General features: G+C 41.8%; 1 protein-coding gene and 1 long non-coding RNA gene across 3 annotated transcripts in view; one reads left to right on the forward strand and one right to left on the reverse strand.

Annotated features, from left to right (window-relative positions):
• Positions 1–17,797, forward strand: part of LOC115150813 (dysbindin) — a 33,877-nt gene extending 16,080 nt beyond the window's left edge. Inside the window, exons 2-4 of one of the 2 annotated variants that reach the window (XM_029694506.1) lie at positions 15,086–15,238; positions 16,216–16,359; positions 16,533–17,797. In XM_029694506.1, coding sequence (XP_029550366.1) covers positions 15,086–15,238; positions 16,216–16,359; positions 16,533–16,780 — 545 coding nt within the window. In that variant the 3' untranslated portion in view covers positions 16,781–17,797. Of the gene's footprint in view, positions 1–15,085; positions 15,239–16,215; positions 16,366–16,532 lie in introns of both variants that reach the window. The other variant, XM_029694505.1, reaches the window with a different exon arrangement.
• LOC115150815 (uncharacterized) lies at positions 2,237–5,150 on the reverse strand. The gene is made up of 3 exons (XR_003867163.1): positions 4,889–5,150; positions 4,127–4,220; positions 2,237–3,278 (listed from the first exon to the last, which is right to left on the reverse strand). It is a non-coding gene; the product is annotated as an uncharacterized LOC115150815 (long non-coding RNA).
• Positions 17,798–22,867: the final 5,070 nt, after the last annotated feature.

Here is a 22,867-nt window from a genome sequence, read left to right on the forward strand (position 1 = left end):
ATTTAACAGATCTTCATTGTAAAGGGTTTAAACACCGTTTCCCATGCTTGTTCAATGAACCATAAACAATTAATGAACATGCACCTGTGGAACGGTCGTTAAGACAGTGGCAGCTTACAGACGGTAGGCAATTAAGGTCACAGTTATGAAAACTTAGGACACTAAAGAGGCCTTTCTACTGACTCTGAAAAACACCAAAAGAAAGATTCCCAGGGTCCCTGCTCATCTGCTTGAACGTGCCTAAGACAGCACTACAGGTAGACAGGATGGACAGCTGATCGTCCTCGCAGTGGCAGACTACATGTAACACCTGCACAGGATCAGTACTTCCGAACATCACACCTGCGGGACAGGTACAGCATGGCAACAACAACTTCCCGAGTTACACCAGGAATGCACAATCCCTCCATCAGTGCTCAGACTGTCCGCAATAGGCTGAGAGAGGCTGGACTGAGGGCTTGTAGGCATGTTGTAAGGCAGGTCCTCACCAGACATCACCGGCAACAACGTCGCCTATGGGCACAAACCCACCGTCGCTGGACCAGACAGGACTGGCAAAAAGTGCTCTTCACTGACGAGTTGTGGTTTTGTCTCACCAGGGGTGATGGTCGGATTCGCATTTATTGTCGAAGGAATGAGCGTTACACCGAGGCCTGTATTCTGGAGCGGGATCAATTTGGAGGTGGAGGGTCCGTCATGGTCTGGGGAGGTGTGTCACAGCATCATCGGACTGAGCTTGTTGTCATTGCAGGCAATCTCAACGCTGTGCGTTACAGGGAAGACATCTTCCTCCCTCATGTGGTACCCTTCCTTCAGGCCCATCCTGACATGACCTTCCAGCATGACAATGTCAGCTCATTCTGTGCGTGATTTCCTGCAAGACAGGAATGCCAGTGTTCTGCCATGGCCAGCGAAGAGCCCAGATCTCAATCCCATTGAGCACATCTGGGACCTGTTGGATCGGAGGGTGAGGGCTAGGGCCCCCCCCCCCCCAGAAATGTCTGGGAACTTGCAGGTGCCTTGGTGGAATAGTGGGGTAACATCTCACAGCAAGAACTGGCAAATCTGGTGCAGTCCATGAGGAGGAGATGCACTGCAGTACTTAATGCAGCTGGTGGCCACACCAGATACTGACTGTTACTTTCGATTTTGACCTCCCCTTTGTTCAGGGACACATTATTCCATTTCTGTTAGTCACATGTCTGTGGAACCTGCAAACCCAATGATCAGTGTATGTCTCAGTTGTTGAATCTTGTTATGTTCATACAAATATTTACACGTTAAGTTTGCTGAAAATAAGCACAGTTGACAGTGAGAGGACGTTTCTTTTTTTGCTGAGTTTATGAATAAGGCTTAAAATTACTTCTAAATATAATATAATCAATTCATAAAATTACTAACTATTAGATTACACCTCGTATATTTAGTTTGAGAGAAAATAGACATATTTTCTAAAGGTCTCTTGATCAAAACATCTGCCCCCATCGCTGTGAACGTCTCACAGAACTTGGCTTCCTGAACTTGTTAGGAACTTGCCTTTCATCTCATATTAATCATGTTCGTCTATGACAAACAGAAAGTGTTTTTTGTTTAAAATCCATACATTTTTTAGATTACTGGCTATAAATCGATCTCTGAATGTGCTACAGTGGCGAAACCATATTACAATGTAAGGATTCCAGGCATATGCTGTGATGTAGAGTTCAGCCAGGAGTTGATGGCCTTCACACAAGGCAGAAGAAACATACTCCTGTGAGAATTAGGGTTACCGCTCATTGCAAGCCATTTTGATCTATGATGACCACAAATCAATATATAAGTGAAATTTCGGTTGGAACCGGAACCATAACCACGCAGGTCCCCAAAACAGGGGACTTTACATCTAAGACATTTTAAAAAAGAGCCCTCAGACATTTCACCAGAATTTTGAGATGCACCCTGGCATGTTTTGATATTCCAGAAATCAAAACGAATTAAAGTTAATGTTGGACATCCTCCTCAGATGCCTGGCCTCAATTTTGTCTGGCATCTTGCTTTGTCAGCATGGCTTCCACTGTGCCCTTATGAGAGAACACAGTGGCATATCTGGTTGTGTAAGACTGTGAGAAGAGAAAAAGGAGTCTCTCTCTTTCCCCATGCCTACACTGAACAGCTCTGGTCTGAGCATGCAGACCTCTCCAGTGACCTAGTTGAATGCCATCTATACCTGACGGTGGACATAGTAAAGAGACCCTGATCCATTGAGGTTTTTTTATTTTCTTTTTTTGACAAATGTTAAGAGCTTGAGCTAACATACAGTTTGTATTGTTGTGCCTATTTTCTTACACTTATCTTATATTGTTATGATAATATGCATTTATTTATAAATTACAAAGGTTAAAATTACTAGGCGTAACAGAGATTGGGGTCTGATCATGAGTTTATGTTGCCGTAGAGATGCAGTTGTCTGTATTGCTGTTAAGCGCAGGTGTCTCAGCCCTGGTTGTGATGTCAGGCATCATGGAACTTCTCGCTGAAGAAACTCTCTCCACTTCATGTACACTGTCAGGGCTGCCAGATGGTTTCTCCTCAGTGGTCTTGGTTCTTTTTTCATCCGAAAGGGTATGTGATGGAGATGGCACACCAAGCAGCTGCCAGCCCAATAGAGATTCCTGGGGACCTTTGCTGTTCCTCAGGAATGATGGTGAGGAGCAGGATTGGCAGTTGTGAGGCCATGACCGTGAGGAGGTTGGAGTTGTAGTTGACTCTGGAAGAATCTGGGTTACTTTGGCATATGGCAGTGAGGATAGTGAGGACAGTGACCACGGGACAAGGAGACCAGTCTGAAATTCTCCTGATCTCCTCGATGGGAGTCTTTGATCTGCTGAGACTTTGAGGATCTGATGTCAGAGATCTGGCAGATTTTCAGTCCATAGATTTTTGTTATTGGCTGTGTCATAGTCAAGGTCTGGTGTGCAGGTTGTAGAGGCTTGATCTGGATCTTTCTTTTCCCGCTTCCTCTGGATAAGGCAGATCTGGTTGATTTGTAGGAGTTTGGTCAGCATTCTTGGTCCTTAGCATCTTTCCTTCTTTTTCCATGGTCAGGTTCTGGGGTCTTGAGGTCTGGTTGGGTGGCTTTTTTCTGTTTCATCTTCCTGAGGCAAATATAGACCTACCATGTGAAACAGACGATGTTGGTCTACTGTGGTTGTCATTTAGATTTCTATGTTCAGAGGAGTTTGATCCTGGTTGTTTTTCCCTTCTTGCCAGAGCCAACCCCACAGCAGGTCAGCAGTAGACTGGAAGACATGAATAAACTGGTCTTATTATTTCATTTTACCCCATCTTTTTCCTGATCAGTTTGCCCTTCAGGGGCAGTCGGGTCACTCTGGGATTGACCTATCTTAGTAGTGATGTTGGATCCCTGTTAAAGCCTGAGGACTTGTTTTGGGCACAGCTATTTTGTGTTGTCAGAAAATAGAAAGTGACAGCCCTTGTATTTTTGGATATTGAACTCAAATCTTACTGCTGGCAAAGTCATAAGAATCCCCCCCCCCCCCAAACATTTAGTATGCATGGAAAGGGTACACCTTGGTCATTGACAATGCATTTCCTTCTCCATACACATTGTTTGTAGCCATGCTGTAGCCACTGTAGCAGGATGAGCAATTCAGTGAACAACTATCCCAAAATGGAAATATCTGACATGAATAACAAGTAACAATATCGATCTCCTCAGTACCTAATGAATGAATGTTGACACCTACCAGAATAATTATCCTACAGTATAGGGTCCTCTAGCATATTGCTTGGTCTACTGCTGCATCGTTGTAGACATGACAGGTAAACTTGCATGCATATCATACAGGCTACAATTTTTTTGTGATGGCTAAATAATCTATTTTACTGACTGTTTAAGAATGATTAATAGCCAGAATAGTAGTGTTTCACTGTGAAGCTAATATTGCATTAGAGCTAATAATGTTTTATTTCTAATGAGTAGGCTTGCACTGGGATGAATTCATACAACTATCACACCCATGTATATTATTCAATTAGACCGATGTTGAAGATATGCTATTATATTCGTTGGTAAGTAATATTGAAAGGTGATATGATGCAAACTAGATTAGAAGGCCTAGGCTACTTCATCTTAATGTAAGCTACATCCATTGGTGACTGTCATGGTGGCTGGGAGGTTCACAAGTTCTTTACATCTGCAGGGTGTCATGTCCTTCCACCTGGTACAAGCAGACAAGGGGGAAGAAATTAACCTCACTACTCACATTTCAGTGCTGATTCAAGTTGCTGAAGGCACAACTACCTTTATTAATATGCAATCGTTTTGTCAACAGTGCTGTATATTTTTTGTCATGGTTAAGTTGCTTCCAGCTGGGTAGACAGACACGGCATGCAGCTAGCTAGCAAAACAGACTCATCAGCTGGCTAACAAGCCTAGATTGAACCGAACGCCGCTGGCTGTATTTCCTACGTTTTTCATCAGCCGATAAAATGTCTTGCCTCCAAAAGAATTGGGCAGGACTGTTTTTTCCTGCCAATGGAATGGAGTGAAATGCGATCAGTTGCCCACTTTAGTCCCTGAGAACAAATGGGGGAAAAAACGAATTTCCTACAAGTCTAACTGACTAGCAAGTTCACCAATTCATAATTTAAAAACGGTCTGGGTCTTCACAATTGACACATTGCTGATGCTACAATGAGTTAGTTTAGTTGTTCATCTCTAAAACAGCCAACAGGCAGGATGAGATCGCCTGCTAGCTAGCTATCATGTCCGACGTGTTAGCTAGTTAGTTTGCTTGGCAAAACGACAGTTACTCAACATTTGAATTCCAAATTTATATGAAAGCAATTTATTGAACATCATTTGGTAAATAAATGTTATACTTACATTTCAAACGTTATTCCTTATTGTTCTGGAAAATTCTATCCCAAGCGGGGACTTCTGTCAACCATTAATTCACCGCAAGGTGTTATGGGATAGCCTCTCCGGCAAAGGAGGATTGGGACACGGGTTTGGGACATGCCAATTTTGACGTCCTACAAATTCTGCCCCTTATTATTGCCAGCTGATGTCTCGTTAAACCGTATTGCGCTAAATTCACCCGTACAGCTGTTGCAACCATTAGTGTTCACCTCATTATCGCTTCCTAAAAGATGATGGACTTGTTCGACATTGCAGCCGACAGTGCAGGCAACTGCCGACTGACTGATCTATAAAGAACCTTGCATCACAAATAACTGGACATTATTATTGATATTATTATTTGTAGGTCAATCAGTCAGTCATAATTTACCCATGGTACATTATGGTTTTGATCCTCTCGAACACCGCCTATGTCGGTGTCCTACTTGCAACCAAAGTCTTTCAAGATATGTTCGCCCTCTAATTGGTATTGTCATCTCAACATATTGGTCCTTTTTCAACAGACTAAGGGCTTTTTATCTGTTTGACAAGCATTCCGTACAGTAGAAATAAAGTATTTTCTTGTTTATCGTGGCAAATCTACGATTGCAATTTACCCGACGCTTTGTTTGAATGAGAACTAATGTTGGTGTAACCTACTGATTGTTATTATTTATGTTATCCAAAAGTGTTCGGTATGGGCATCTCTTATCAAGCTCGGGGGTACAATAACCCTGGACTGTCCATATTTGAGATGTGTAACTACATCAAGTCAATCGGGGATTGAGTTATTTGTGCCAGAAAGGCGTGGGCCAGGATCAAACCCACACTGATACAGTAGGCCTATATGTGCGTGCTGGCCTTAACCGCTAGACAACCCAATTAAACTCCATTCAAACCCTTAGGATCCACTAGATACTTTTATGTTGTGAAGACCAATGTTTATCTTGTGTTATTAAGCTATATAAAATTACGGTTGTCGATGTGTATGGCTGCATTTCAGATACATTTTTGTACATTTGAATATTGCAGTAATAGGACCTAGGCCTAGCATTTGAGCAAGTGAGAGAGAAAATGATTTTGATTGCAAGCCTTGATCCCAACGAGCGACAAAAGAGTGATCAAGTTAAGATCCGACATCTGTAGGTCTCCATAGAAACCAATGATGCATTACAGGCAATAACTTTATGACATCACATTGTGATGCGTTGGGTTCCGTACACACTAGTGATGCAGTAAACATCACAATAGGCTTATTTTTCAGCCTAGCATTGATAAAATTGAGAAATCCGATCATGCATTAGATTTCCATTGAGTTTTCTATTGTTAATGTCTGTAGACCCAGACCATGAGTTCACATGATCTCCCAGATTGAGGCTGAAAAAGAGCAGCCTGCATGGCGAGAGTGTTTCAGTGGGCTCAGTCGTACGACTTCATGACGTAATCGTAACTCCATCACTCACACCATGCTTTGCTTTCTGTGGGGGAGTAAAAAGAGTGACACTATCCTTCTCTCTCTGTTGGTTCCATAAAAAGCAGCTCTGGGAGACTTGACCTTTAGAAAATACAGAGTTGGAAATGACAATGAAAAAAGTTATAAAGGCTGGGTAATGATTTTTCATCACTTGATGTTAACAATGACCACGAGGGGAGAGAAAAGGGGATGATAAGAGAAGACAAGAGAGGAGAGTAGAGACTGCTTCAGGAGTGAAAGACATATCTCTAATTATATCAGCTTGTTACATGCCTCAGTTTAGCTTAGTTGGTCAGATAGCTGTTAGCCTGCACACCATTGCAAGTTATGTTAGAAAATAGAAGTGACAGATGAAATTATGTTGCTCAATGTAACGAGTTACATCATGTACATACACATAGCGGTTGTGACAGCTAATGAGATCTGATATGTTTTGGGTAAATGAGGGTGGGTTCAAAGAAAGTGAAACCAAATCAGGGGCAATAGAATCTAAGATGAAGCACAGTTGTGGCCTAATTCCATGACTGCAAACGTGTAACCCACAGAGCACACAGAATACCAATGTTATGAAGCACCATAACTCATTTAATGTTTGGCAGGACACAGCAGACATCTCACCAGCTCTGTATTTTTGCTGTGTCATTTTGGTTTTGTGCCTCTGGAGCTCTGAGAGTTTTCTTGGGCTGGTGTCAGAGGCTCTCCATCACACGGCTCAGTGTCTTAGTGTTTACCCACGGATGCCCAGTGGTGCAGACAGACAGACAGACAGACAGACAGACAGGCCCAGGGGGTGAGTGAGGCGTCTCCCCTCTCCTCCCCGGCTGACTCGAAGCCCCAGGACAGGGCTGTCAGACTGAAGGAGACAGGAAGTTGCTGTGACAGGCCTGCCTCCTGCTATCACTAGACAGAGGACTCCACAGGACCCACAGGGAGGTTGGGGCTGACACAGCAGACTGGACTGTGGGGAGCCTGCTGCCCTTTTCAGATGGCCTTGAATCATTTTGCATACAAAGGAAAACCAGGAACACCATTGGTATTATCATTGTACTGTACCGTTTTCTTACTGAGAAGCATGGGCATACACAAACAGAAACAACACTGTTTCTTGTGATTCCTTGTCACGACTCAGCAAGGATAAAAAAAAACATTTTATGAAGACGATGTGAAAATACAATCAGACACCCATTTGGAGCTTGCAGCCCTGTGGTCGGAGGCCTAGTTCCTCTTTCCCTTGTTATTGTTTCTATCCTGATCCCTCGCTGTCCTCAGCTGCTCAGAGCCTAAGTACTGTGCTGCTAATAGCACCACTGCCTGTGTGTGATCAGTGCTCACAGCACAAGCCAGATAATATTTACATTATTCCCAATTTAGACCAGGCGTAAAAACCTCATCCAATTAGCCCAATCCCTGCCTGTAGCTTCTCATTATGCTTAAATCCCCAGACACTTTTTTTCAGAGTAGGGGGTCAATATATGGATGTGGTGAGAGGAGAGAGCGAGGTCAACACTTTTACAGGGCTGTGTTGAAGTCTCCAATGTATATCAATCTGCTGTCTGCTCACATGTGTGTACATGTCACTTTATGATGTCGATATTCCATCGCTAATCCATTAGTGACTGTGTTTACAGATTGAGTTTTATGTTGACAGTGGAAGAAGATGTCTTGTCAGTCTGTATACGTGATGTGTTCAGGAAGGGAGCCCACCATAAAAGGTGATGTAACCTGAATTACTCTGAGCAATGAACACACTGGCATTCCTCAGGTTATTCTGGGTTCCTGCATTTCTCTTTCCTGTCTCCTGTGTATCACACTTGTGTGCTGTCCCCTCCTCTGGCTCTAGCAGCACTTTGCTTTATTACAATGGTGCTGATGAGGTGGGAAATGTGATTGCATTGTATCCCAAACAAGATTAACTTAGGGAATTGACAGTTGGCATTTGCAAAGCAATTGGTGGGTGTTGAGTGATTAATACAGTACACTGTGGTACTGTGTGAATATTGTATGTTTTGATTTCTCAACTCATCCACACTGGTCAGGTAATTTATGGGTCTGCAACAGTAAAAGCATTAGCTTTATGTTGAATGGGCCGGCTCTAGCATTTTGGGGGCCCTGTGCGAGATTTGGTTGGGTGGCCCAACACCTCGCAGAAAAACATTTTAGTGGCCCCCCCGATTGACGGTGGAGATCTGCCTACGGTGGGGATCTGCCCAATGATGTCTCTCTACCAGAGGAACTCAATGCATTGTATGCATGATTCAACAATAACAACACCATGCCATGCGTGAGAGCCCCCACCAAGCCAGAGGACTGAGTGATCTCGCTCTCAGAGGCCGACATGAGTAAGGTCTTTAATTAGGTCAACACTCGCAAGGCAGCAGGGCTGGATGGTATACAGGTCCGCGTTCTCAGAGAATGCGCAGAACAGCTGGCAGGCATATTCACAGTCATTTTGAACCTCTATTTGTCCGGGTCTGTAATCCCCACGTCTTTAGCTGACCACAATCATTCCTGTTCCCGAGAACTCTAAGGCTTTATGCCACTATAACTAGCGCCCTGTAGCACACATCTGTAATCATGAAGTGCTCTGAAAGGCTGGCTATGATACCCATCAACTCCATCATACCAGACACCCTAGACCCACTCCAATTTGCCACCCCAACAGATCCATATACAATCTCAATTGCACTCCACACTGCCCTCACCCACCTAGATAAGAGGAATACCTACAGTTGAAGTCGGAAGTTTACATACACCTTAGCCAAATAGTAGTAAAAAGTCCCAGTCTTAGGTCAGTTAGGATCACCACTTTATTTTAAGACTGTGAAATGTCAGAATAATAGTGGAGAGTGATTTATTTCAGCTTTTATTTCTTTCATCACATTCCCAGTGGGTCAGAAGTTTACATACACTCAATTAGTATTTGGTAGCATTGCCTTTAAATTGTTTAGCTTGGGTCAAACATTTCAGGTAGCCTTCCACAAGCTTCCCACAATAAGTTGGGTGAATTTTGGCCCATTCCTCCATACAGAGCTGGTGTAACTGAATCAGGTTTGTAGGGCTCCTTGCTCGCACATTCTTTTTCAGTTCTGCCCACAAATTTTCTATAGGATTGAGGTCAGGGCTTTGTGATGGCCACTCCAATACCTTGACTTTGTTGTCCTTGCCACAACTTTGGAAATATGCTTGGGGTCATTGTCCATTTGGAAGACCCATTTGTGACCAAGCCTTAACTTCCTGACTGATATCTTGAGATGTTGCTTCAATATATCCACATAATTTTCCTCCCTCATGATGCCATCTATTTTGTGAAGTGCACCAGTCCCTCCTTCAGCAAAGCACTCCCACAACATGATGCTGCCACCCCCTTGCTTCACGGTTGGGATGGTGTTCTTTGGCTTGCAAGCCTCCCCCTTTTTCCTCCTAACATGATAATGGTCATTATGGCCAGGTTATGTCGATATAGGACTCATTTTACTTTGGATATAGATACTTTTGTACCTGTTTCCTCCAGCATCTTCACAAGTTCCTTTGCTGTTGTTCTGGGATTGATTTGCACTTTTCGCACCAAAGTACGTTCATCTCTAGGAGACAGAACGCGTCTCTTTCCTGAGCAGTTTGGCGGCTGCGTGGTCCCATGGTGTTTATACTTGCGCACTATTGTTTGTACAGATGAACGTGGTACCTTCAGGCTTTTGGAAATTGCTCCCAAGGATGAACCAGACTTGTGAAGGTCTACAATTTTTTTCTGTGGACTTGGCTGATTTCTTCTGATTTTCCCATGATGTCAACCAAGAGGCATTGAGTCTGAAGGTAGGCCTTGAAATACATCTGCAGGTACACCTCCAATTGACTCAAATTATGTCAATTAGCCTATCAGAAGCTGCTAAAGCCATGACATCATTTTCTGGAATTTTCCAAGCTGTTTAAAGGCACAGTCAACTTAGTGTATGTAAACTTTTGACCCACTGGAATTGTGATACAGTGAATTATAAGTGAAATAATCTGTCTGTAAACTGTTGGAAAAATGACTTGTGTCATGCATAAAGTAGATGTCCTAACCGACTTGCCAAAACTATAGTTTGTTAACAAGAAATTTGTGGAGTGGTAGAAAAAAGTGTTTTAATGACTCCAACCTAAGTGTATGTAAACTTCCGACTTCAACTGTATGTGAGAAGGCTGTTCATTGACTACAGCTTAGCATTCAACACCATTGTCCCCTCCAAGCACATCACCAAGCTTAGGACCCTGGGATTGAACACCTCCCTCTGCAACTGGTTCCTGGACTTTCTGACGGATCGACCCCAGGTGGTGAGGGTAGGCAACATTACCTCTGCAAAGCTGATCCTCAACACGGGGACTCCACAGGGGTGTATGCTTAGTGCCAGGACAACAATCTCTCCTCAATGTCAGTAAAACAAAAGAGCTGATCATGGAGTACAGGAAACGGAGGGGTGAGCACGCCCCCATCCACATCAACTGGGCTGCAGTGGAGCCGAGAGCTACAGGTTCCCCAGTGTTCAAATCACCAAGAACTTAAAACGATCCACACACTCCCGCACAGGCGTGAAGAAGGCGTGACCTCTTCCCCCTCAGGAGGTTGAAAATGTTTGGCATAGGCCCTCAAATCCTCAAAGTACAGCTGCACCAATGAGAGCATCTTGACTGGCTGTAGCACTGTTTGGTATGGCAACAGCACTGCCCTCGATCGTATGGTGCTACAGAGGGTGGTGCGGACAGCCCAGTACATCACTTGGGCCGAGCTCCATGCCATCCAGGACCTCTATCAGACAGTGTGAAAGGAAGGCCTGTGAAATTTGTTAAAGACCCCAGAAACCCAAGCCATAGAGTATTCCCTCTGGTTCCACACAACAAGCTCTACCGGTGCATCAAGTCTGACACCAACAGGCTCCTGAACAGCTTCTATCCCCAAGCCACAAGACTGCTAAATAGATTAACAAAATGGCTACACTGGTTATCTGAGTTGACTGTTGTATTTTATTTTTGCACTCTCTATGCACACTCACAAGACTCTACACACTCAAACACACTGATACTCCAACACACACACACACACCCACCCACCCACCCACCCACACACACACACACACACACACACACACACTTTATTTGCTCTCACACAACATGCACACACATTTATAATAACTCTACACACACACTCACATATAATCATCAAATACGCTGCTGCTACTCTGTTTACCCCTATTCATATCTACCTCTATCACTCCAGTATCCCTGCACATTGTAAATATGCTGTTCGAACTGACCCTGTATATACAGTGCCTTCGGAAAGAATTCAAACCCCTTCACTTTTTCCACATTTTGTTAGGTTACAGCCTTATTCTGAAATTGATTAAATTGGTTTTTCCCCTCATCAATCTACACACAAAATTGCATAAAGACAAAGCAAAAACAGGTTTTTAGAAATGGTTGCTGCTACAAGCTTGGCACACCTGTATTTGGGGAGTTTCTCCCATTCTTCTCTGCAGATCCTCTCAAGCTCTGTCAGGTTGGATGTGGAGCGTTGCTGCATAGCTATTTTCAAGTCTCTCCAGAGATGTTCGATTGGGTTCAAGTCCAGGCTCTGGCTGGACCACTCAAGGACATTGAGATTTCTGCGTTGTCTTGGCTGTGTGCTTAGGGTCATTGTCCTGTTGGAAGGTGAACCTTACTGCACATGCAGGGCATCATTAAGTGATAATACATCATTCACAAGTGGTAATATTGTCACTCATCAGACTATTTTAATCTTGTCTTTACATATACTAAATAATATATGTGGGAAATGTGTTATGATTTAGAATGGACCATTTTCATGCACCTGTCGGAATAGGTGAGCTTTTCCCATGGTTCCTTTTCATACCAGCCAGGTAGGCTATACTCCTGTTGTAAATTGAAGCAATGTGCTTAATATTTGGAAAGTTGTGAAATAAACATAGTAGGCCTAGCCTATAGAAAGCTGATTGGATCCTCTTTTTAAAAGAGGCCATAAAAACAGTTTTATCACGCCTATAGAAATGTTGCGCAACATGAGCTCATGGGCACTCATGAAGTCTTTGATTCAATTTTTAATTACATTTGCATTGATGTCAGTGTGATTAGAGAGAGTGCTGAGTACCAGAACATTAGCAACTGGCAGTTAGCAAGTTTGGTACTCGACTAATGACCATAAGCACCATCAGAGAGCAGTTTTGGAGAAGCCTAGTTACCGTGACTAAAAGGTCACATATTACCGTCACCATAACAGCCCTACCCTAAACCTTAAGTAAACCTCTCTCTGAACAGAGTACCCACCACATTTCTGAACAATAAAAATGCCCAAATAAAAAGGTAGTAAACCCAAAATGGCTTTGTAAAAAAAAGTATACCAGTGACTGAGCCTACGAGTGACTAGAGAAGGCCAGCCAATCCTGGTATACAAAGTGCAGTGGTGCGTAAGGGTTTTGCAGTTTAAAATAAATCTCAGAGTGCCATGGTAAAGGGTGTCAATTGATCTCAAACACTGAGCGGAAGCATTCATATATAAAATATCCCCATAGTCTAATAAAGGCATAAATGTAGCTGATACTAGCCTCCTTCTGGCTTCAAAAGAAAAACAGGCCTTATTCCTAAAATAAAATCCCAATTTCAGCTTCAATTTTTTTGTAAGTTGTTGAATATGCAATATAAAAGAGAGGCCGTCATCAATTAAAATATATTTATATGAGGTTACAGTCTCAATCTCAATGCCCTGACAGGTAATAATAGGTGAAAAGTTCAGAGGTCTATTTCTTGCTTTAGAAAACACCATTAGTTTAGTTTAGTCAGTATTGAGGATAAGCTTCATTTGACATGTTGAACAGTATAAAAAGCATTTAGCAAGTTCTGGAAAGCTTTTGTAAGAGACGAGGCACAACAGTAAATAACAGTATCATCAGCATAAAAATGAAGTTGCGCATTTTGGACATTTTTGTAAAGGCCTGACTGGTGGAGTTCTGCAGATATGGTGGTCCTTCTGGAAGGTTCTCCCATCCCCACAGAGGAATTCTAGAGCTCTGTCAGAGTGACAATCAGATTCTTTGTCACCTCCCTGACCAAGGCCTTTCTTCCATGATTACTCAGTTTGGCTGGGCGGCCAGCTCTAGGAAGTGTCTTGTTGGTTCCAAACTTCTTCCATTTAAGAATGATGGAGGCCACTGTGTTCTTGGGGACCTTCAATTTTGCAGACATTCTTTGGTACCCTTCCTCAGATCTGTACCTCGACAAAATCCTGTCTCGGCGCTCTACGGACAATTCCTTCTACCTCATGCCTTGGTTTTTGCTCTGACATGCACTGTCAACTGTGGGACCTTATATAGACAGGTGTGTGCCTTTCCAAATCATGTCCAGTCAATTTAATTTACCACAGGTGGACTCCAATCAAGTTGTAGTGTAACGGCTGTCTTAGAGAGGGGACCAAAGCACAGCGTGTTGAGTGCTCATGATGAATATTTATTTTAACTCAGAACACTAAAGAAAATAACAAAGGGAAACCGAAAGCACACATTTCTGTCATGTACAGAAAACTAAACAGAAGACAACTACCCACAAACACAGGTGGGAAAAAAAACTACTTAAGTATGATCGCCAATTAGAGACAACGAGGACCAGCTGCCTCTAATTGGAGATCATCCCCAAAAAACAACATAGAAATAGAAAACTAGATCCTAAACATAGATATACAAACATAGAAAAACAAAAACACCCCCTGTCACGCCCTGACCTACTCTACCATAGAAAATAACATCTTACTATGGTCAGGACGTGACATGTAGAAACATCTCAAGGTTGATCAATGGAAACAGGATGCACCTGAGCTCAATTTCGAGTCTCATAGCAAAGGGTCTTCATGTAAATAACGTATTTCAGTTTTTTATTTTTAATACATTTGAAAAGAAAATAATTTTTTTGCTTTGTAATTATGGGTTATAGTGTGTAGATTGACGAGGAAACATTTTATTTAATTCATTTTAGAACAAGGCTGTAACGTAACAAAATGTGGAAAAAGGGAAGGGGTCTGAATACTTTCCGAATGCACTGTAGCTTGCCTACTTCTCGTGTTCTTGGTCGGGATTCGGCCATGATAACTACAAGTTTAGATGGCTGGCTAGACTAATTTACCAATCTAAAGGTTGTTAGCTGACATGGCTAATTGATTGACTGTCAGTGACTGACATAACATGAGAAAATGCACAACTGCTGATGCAAAACCACATTTCTAAATTGCACCCGGTTTATTCTACTATTCTTACTCTCAACAGTAAGTTGATACCCCAACTGAGTTCCTAAAACTTGTTGTTTCATGAATAAAACAAAGGAGAGAATGTATGATATGTTTTACAGGATCAATCATGCAATTATATTTCACCGTATAGCATTAGTAAGAAATGTTGCACATGCATGCTCTGTCTACATTATGCTAAAAGTGTCTGCTTCTGAGTGGTACCAAGGAAACCAAGTCTTCAAGAGGATATGAAAAGCCAAAAATTCACAGCCCCAAAACCTGAGATTACAGTACAGGCTGAGTTTTTCCTGTCATTTCTTGTTCCTATGGTTCAGTGTTACCCCTTTCTGGCCATCACATTGTTTGTTGCAGCTTTGGGCAGTGTTGATCTTGCAGACCTGTTTGACCAGAGTTTCTGACAGATATGTTCTGTTGTTCTCTGTGCCAGCGGAGACCGAGCATGCTCAGAGGGTCCCAGGAATGGACGTAGCCCAGCAGATGAAACTGAGAGAGCGACAGCGCTTCTTTGAGGAGGTCTTTCAGCACGATGTGGATGTCTACCTGTCCTCTGCCCACTTGCAGATTCATGACTATAAGAGACGTGAGTGCAGTCAACATCACACATGTCTATACCCAAGCTCTACATTTACCTTAGCCATTACCCTAACCCTAGATTCATGTCCACACCCTGGCTAAACCCCAACACTAACACTAGATTCATGTCCAAACCATAGCTCAACCCAAACCCTATCCATAACCTTATATCCAAGTCCGCACAATTCAAGTACTCGCTCTCTATCACTCGCCATATTACACTGAACAAAAATAAATAAGTATCCCAGAAATGTTCCATACGCACAAAAAGCTTATTTCTCTCAAATTCTGTGCACAAATTGTTAACATCCCTGTTAGTGAGCATTTCTCTTTAGCCAAGATAATCCATCCTTACCTGACAGGTGTGGCCTAAAAAGAAGCTGATTAAAGAGCATGATAATTACACAGGTGCACCTTGTGCTGGGGACAATAAAAGGCCACTCTAAAATGTGCATCTTTGTTACACAACACAATGCTGCAGCTGTCTCAAGTTTTGAGGGAGTGTGCAATTGGCATACAGATGCAAGATAATTTAATGTTTATTTCTCTACCATAATCTGCCTCCAATGTTGTTTTAGAGAATTTGGCAGTACGTCCAACCGGCCTCACAACTGCATGTAACCACGCCAGCTCAGGACCTCCACATCTGTCTTCTTCACCTGCGTGATCGTCTGAGGGGAGGGGGGTGGTATTTCTGTCTGTAATAAAGCCATTTTGTCTGGCAAAACTCATTCTGATTCGCTGGGCCTGTACACCTGCCCAGCCATGTGAAATCCATAGATTGGGGCCTTATCAATTTCAATTGACTGATCTGCTTATATGAACTGTAATTCAGTAAAATCTTTGTTGCATGTTGCATTTATATATTTTTTCAATACACACACGTGAACGTTTCTAAATGTTGCTAAACATTTCCTTTGAAATGTGAAGCTGACATTATATGCCTCTAATCAACCTCATGGTTGTCTCCTGGGTTGTTGTTAGCTCCCATTGGCAGTGTCTCGTCCATGGAGGTTAATGTGGACATGCTGGAGCAGATGGACCTCATGGACATCTCTGACCAGGAAGCACTGGATGTCTTCCTCGGCTCTGGAGGGGATGAGGGGCTGCTGGCCTCCCCTCTGCCAGGTAAAGGTGAGTGGAAGGGAGACGCCAGTCTGAGGATGTCCTATGTTGATAATGTAGTATTTGGCAGAGAGTCGAGGCTTTTACCCTCCCTATACTAGCTGGCAACACTAACTGCAATACTGAGTGCAGCACTGAGAATCTTTTGTCTAATATCCCCTTCATTTCACCTACAGTAGTTCATGGCAACAACAACAACGATAAGGTAATCAACCAGGGACGCTCTCTCCTCTACACTGACGGTTGTGATGGGAAGTTCCGAATGTCCTCCACCTCCTCCACTAACAGCCAGAACACCAATGAGGACAGACGGGACACCCAAGTCGTCCAATCAGATGATGAAGATGTGCATGCCGACACAGTCTTGCTGATGGGATCACCCCCAGGGAAAGATGAGAAGGATCAGTCTATCCTCTCTTCTTAGGCGCCTTCCTTCACTTTCAATATTCAGTAACATTTTGGACTTACTGATTCTTACAAGTATCACTTAAACTGGACATTCACACACAGATGTCTTCCATCGACTGGCAAGGCAACTGACACTTTCCACAGCCTTTTCTTTACTCTTCATTTTGTTTTGCCTGAACTGTACATTAAAAGCCAAATCTTCTCCAAGCTTGCTTATCTCCATTTATACTTCTGGCATGTAGACGACAGGACATTTCTTTTTATTTCCTCATTTAGCATCCTATTACGATCTGGCAATGTGTGGTACTCTTTTGGGAAGGACATTTTTGTGTGTAAGCATGCTTTACTATACTACAGATCAGAACAACTGAGTGTTAGTAAAAAGTACGATTCTGTATTAACCAGGTTGAAATAAAGGTTGAATAATTTATAAAATAAAGATGTATAGAATTAATATTTTTTTTAATGTAAGATGTAAATAAAGACAGGTTAACCTTTTTTTTCTTTAGAGAGAAACATATAAACTTTGCACAACTTTGCCATGCTTTGTAAATCTGGCCCTTAGTTCCCATATTCCCTAAAATGTTCAACCAACCCAAAACACCTGCCACAAATAAGGACATATTGTACATAGTGCTTAGTGGTGCTTTAATTTGTTTTATCTTTCTCTTAGTCTCCTGTTATTCTCTGACATAAGGTTTATTTATTTTAACTATAAATAGGAATAAAAAAATAACATTTGTTTCCCTGCAAACAACTATTTTTGTTCCTTTTTTGAGTGTGTGTGGAGGCATTTGTAATGAACACGAGGGGAGACAGAGAACTGGTTTCAAGCACAGGGCGCTGCAGGTGTTTATTGCAAAGGACCACAGGAGGAGGAGGCTAGCTGGGTCCGGTGCAGGCGGAAGGTCATACACAGGGGGTCTAAAAAGGCAACAGTACAGGCAAGGAAAAAGCTAGTCTGGGAGATCAGGCAATAGGAAGATAACAGGAAACCTGATAGGCTAAAGTACCGGCAGGGAATAGGCAAAAAGCATCATTAGTGAGACATAACATCACAGGAAACCCAGCACTCCAAAAGACGTGTGTCACAAATCAAACAATACCTCACAGTGATGGGGTGCAAAGCACTGAACTAAATAGTGTGTGATAATGACATACAGGTGTGTGAACAGGTGATCAGAATTCAGGTGATTGGGATCTGGAGAGTGAGCTGCGTTCAGGGGATCTATGTGTTTGAGAGTGTGAGCTGGAAGTGAGCTGCATTCAGGGGATCTACGTGTTTGAGGGTGTGAGTTGGAAGCAGACGTTACAGTATTGTGTGAAAATGTTGTGCAAAAGTATTTTTACTGTTTGTTCCAGTGGCTCCCCTGTGAATCTAGACACTTTGGCAGGCAAAGTAATTTATGAACCCTGCTACTGGGCTTGCTTGTAGGCTAGATGTGCACTGTTCACAGGTCATCCTACCACCAGGACCTGTTAGACTTAATACTTCTACCTCTTTTTATTTTAAGCATTCTTTTTCACACAAAACATTAATTAATGCAAATGTGCATATACAAAACAAACTCATTGAATGTGAGACCGCTTGACATGCTAGTTTAATTGTTCACCACACATGCATTACCTTAGGCAGATTTTATCTGAAAAATGTATGTATAAGAAGGAATGCAGTTCAACTTCTTTCACCACACTACCACACTGAACTGACATGAGCACACATCCATCCCCAAACACATTATCTCCAAAACAGAAACTTTTCAAGAAATAAAAGAAAATACTATATTTTCCCATTAACAAACAAATAGAATTATGAAACTTCAGAAAATATTCTTGGTCCATGAGTCATGAAATGTTCAGAGTATATTGAGTGGAATTCATTTACTGCTTTCAATGAATGCAAAAATATACACTACCGTTCAAAAGTTTGGGGTCACTTAGAAATGTCCTTGTTTTTGAAAGAAAAGCACATTTTTTTTGTCCATTAAAATAAAACATCAAACTGAACAGAAATACAGTGTATACATTGTTAATGTTGTAAATGACTATTGTAGCTGGAAACACCAGTCTCAATGTCAACAATGAAGAGGCGACTCCGGGATGCTGGTCATTTAGGCAGAGTTGCAAAGAAAAAGCCATATCTCAGAATGGCCAATAAAAAGAAAAGATTAAGATGGGAAAAAGAACACAGACCCTGGACAGAGGAACGCTGCCTTGAAGGCTAGCATCCCGGAGTCGCCTCTTCACTGTTGACGTTGAGACTTGTGACTTGCTGGTACTATTTAATGAAGCTGCCAGTTGAGGACTTGTGAGGCGTCTGTTTCTCAAATTAGACACTCTAATGTACTTGTCCTCTTGCTCAGTTGTGCACCGGGGCCTCCCACTCCTCTTTCTATTCTGGTTAGAGGTAGTTTGCGCTGAGAACATCCCTGGTCATCCCTACTGCCTCTGATCTGGTGGATTCACTAAACAAATGATTTGTTTGTAAATGATGTCTGAGTGTTAGAGTGTGCCCCTGGCTATCCGTCAATAAAAAAAGAAAAGAACATTGTCCCGGCTGGTTTGCTTAAAATAAGGAATTTGAAAAGGTTATTACTTTTACTTTTGATAGTTAAGTATACTTCAAACCAAATACTTTTAGACATTTACTCAAGTAGTATTTTACTGGGTTACTTTGTTATTTTACTAGGTGACTTTCACTTTTACTTGAGTCATTTTCTATTAAGGTATCTTTACTTTTACTCAAATATGACAATTGAGTACTTTTTCCACCACTGCCAAGAAGATTCAAGGATGTATTTGCTGCAAAAGGTGCTTCAACAAAGTACTGAGTAGAGGCTCTGAAAACATATGTAAATGTGATATTTCAGTTTTTTTGTTTTTGCAAAAATGTATTTAAAGATATTTTTGCTTTGTCATTATGGGGCATTGTGTGTAGATTGATGAGGGGAAAAAAACGATTTAACCCATTTTAGAATAAGGCTGTAATGTAACAAAATGTGGAAAAAGTCAAGGGGTCTGAATACTTTCCAAATGCACTGTGTGTGTACCGTATATATATGTATATATATACAGTTGAAGTCGGAAATGTACATACACCTTAGCCAAATACATTTAAACTCAGTTTTTCACAATTCCAGACATTTAATCAGAGTAAAAATTCCCTGTCTTAGGTAGAGCAAATTATTTATTATTTATTTCAGCTTTTATTTCCTTCATAACATTCCCAGTGGGTCAGAAGTTTACACTCAATTAGTATTTGGTAGCATTGCCTTTAAATTGTTTAACTTGGGTCAAATGTTTCGGGTAGCCTTCCACAAGCTTCCCACAATAAGTTGGGTGAATTTTAGCCCATTCCTCCTGACAGAGCTGGTGTAACTGAGTCAGATTTGTAGGCCTCCTAGCTCGCACGCGCTTTTTCAGTTCTGCCCACACATTTTCTATAGGATTGAGATCAGGTCTTTGTGATGGCCACTCCAATACCTTGACTTTGTTGTCCTTAAGCAATTTTGCCACAACTTTGGAAGTATGCTTCGGGTCATTGTCCATTTGGAAGACCCATTTGTCACCAAGCTTTAATTTCCTGACTGATGTCTTGAGATGTTGCTTCAATATATCCAGATAATTTTCCTGCCTCATGATGCCATCTATTTTGTGAAGTGCACCAGTCCCTCCTGCAGCAAAGCACCCCTACAACATCATGCTGCCACCCCTGTGCTTCACGGTTGGGATGGTGTTCTTCAGCTTGCAAGCATCCCCCTTTTTCCACCAAACATAACGATGGTCATTATGGCCAAACAGTTCTATTTTTCTTTCGTCAGACCAGAGGATATTTCTCCAAGAAGTACAATTTTGTCCCCTTGTGCAGTTGCAAACCGTAGTCCTTTTTTATGGTAGTTTGGTTTTGGAGCAATGGCTTCTTTCTTGCTGAGCGGCCTTTCAGGTTATGTAGATATAGGACTCGTTTTACTTTGGATATAGATACTTTTATACCCGTTTCCTCCAGCATCTTCACAAGGTCCTTTGCTGTTGTTCATGGTTTGATTTGCACTTCTCGCACCAAAGTACGTTCATCTCTAGGAGACAGAACGCATCTCCTTCCTGAGCATTATGATGGCTGCATGGTCCCATGGTGTTTATACTTGTATACTATTTTTGATCCAAGGATGAACCAGACTTGTGGTCTACATTTTTTACTGATGTCTTGGCTGATTTCTTTTGATTTTACCATATCAAGCAATTTAAGTGAAATAATCTGTCTAAACAATTGTTGGAAAAATGACTTGTCATGCACAAAATAGATGTCCTATCCAACTTGCCAAAACTATAGTTTGTTAACAAGAAATTTGTGGAGTGGTTGAAAAATGTTTTAATGACTCCAACCTAAGTGAATGTAAACTAACTTCAACTGTATATAAACATGTAAAAGAGTTGGTTTCATGAGCTGAAATAAAATCTCAAATGTTTCATACACAATCTCTCAGATGTTGTGCAGAAATGTGTTTACATCCCTTTTAATGAGCATTTCTCCTTTGCAAAGATAAGCCATCCACCTGACAGGTGTGGCATCTCAATAAGCTGATTAAACTGCATGAACAGTACACAGGTGCACCTTGTGCCGGGGACAATGATTTTCCACTCTAAAATGTGCAGTTGTGTCACAAATGCCACAGACATCTCAAGTTTGAGGGGGCATGCAATTGGCATGCTGACTGCTGGAATGTCCACCAGAGCATTGAATGTGAATTTCTCTACCATAAACTGCCTCCATCATTTTAGAAAGTTTTGCACTACGTCAAACCGGCCTCACAACCGCAGACCACGTGTATGGCATTGTGTGGGTATGCGGCTTGCTGACGGGTTTATGGTATAGGCAGACAAACTATGGGCAACAAACATTGCATTTTACTGAAGGCAATTTGAATGCACAGAGATACCTTGAGATCCTGATGCCCATTGTCATGCTATTCATCCGCCGTCATCACTTCATGTTTCAGCATGATAATGCACGGCCCCGTGTCGCAAGGATCTGTACACAATTCCTGAAAGCTGAAAATGTCCCAGTTGTTCCATTACCCGCATACTGACCAGACATGTCACCCATTGAACATGCTTGGGATGCTCTGGATTGACGTGTATGACAATGTGGCCCGCCAATATCCAGAAACTTCGCACAGCCATTGAAGAGTAGAACATTCCACAGACCACAATCAGCCTGATCAACTCTGTGAAGGACATGTCACACTGCACCAGGAAAATGGTTGTCACAGCAGATACTGACTGGTTCTGATCCATTTTAAGGGTTAATTCTACAACAGTAGTTGGAACAGCATATCAAAATATGTCAATTAAAGATTAATGTTGAGTCTACCATTTGTAGATTACGCTGAATCAGGCCACAAGCAACTTCTCATGTAGTTTATTATTACTGGATTAGTAACTATACAAGTTTCCCACAGTTGCAATTACATGTTCAGTACAGAGAGAGAAAAAAAAAGATTTGCTTTTGTACAACTAACCAATGTTCATAATTTGAACATGTGGGAAAATCACCCTTTAAGGGCCATGTGTACATATTTGGCCAGTCAGACATGCCAACTCAGTTTATTTACAAGAAATAATAGAAAATAATTTAAGTACATCGCCTTGGTCCAATCTAAGTAAACATTTTCTAAAGAATTATGCCTGAAGATTATTTTATTTTTTTACAAGGCAAAATCAAAAATGTTTAATATGTACAGATATTGCACTACATTACCATGAATGACAATGGATTCTGAACACAAACTATGTACACAATTGCAATTCCTGCTCAAATAGTGAAGTTCCGTACACAACTTTGACAAGGCACAAATGAGAAATGAAAAGAAACTGCAACTTAAAATCTTAACTGCCATTTTGGATTGAAGGGCTCCAGGGCCAACAACGTCTTTCAAGAGGAAGGGAACAATCATAGAACACTTCAGTATCAACTCACAAATACCAGTAAAAGATAAAACAAAAATAGACTGATGCCAAGTGATGGTAGTAGGAAAGCATCTAGGAAACTAAAACGCAAATAAAAGCTAACATTACAGTAAGAGGTAGGTAACTGCACACCTGT

Source organism: Salmo trutta, chromosome 16, assembly GCF_901001165.1.
Source record: "Salmo trutta chromosome 16, fSalTru1.1, whole genome shotgun sequence".
Lineage (NCBI taxonomy): Eukaryota > Metazoa > Chordata > Actinopteri > Salmoniformes > Salmonidae > Salmo > Salmo trutta.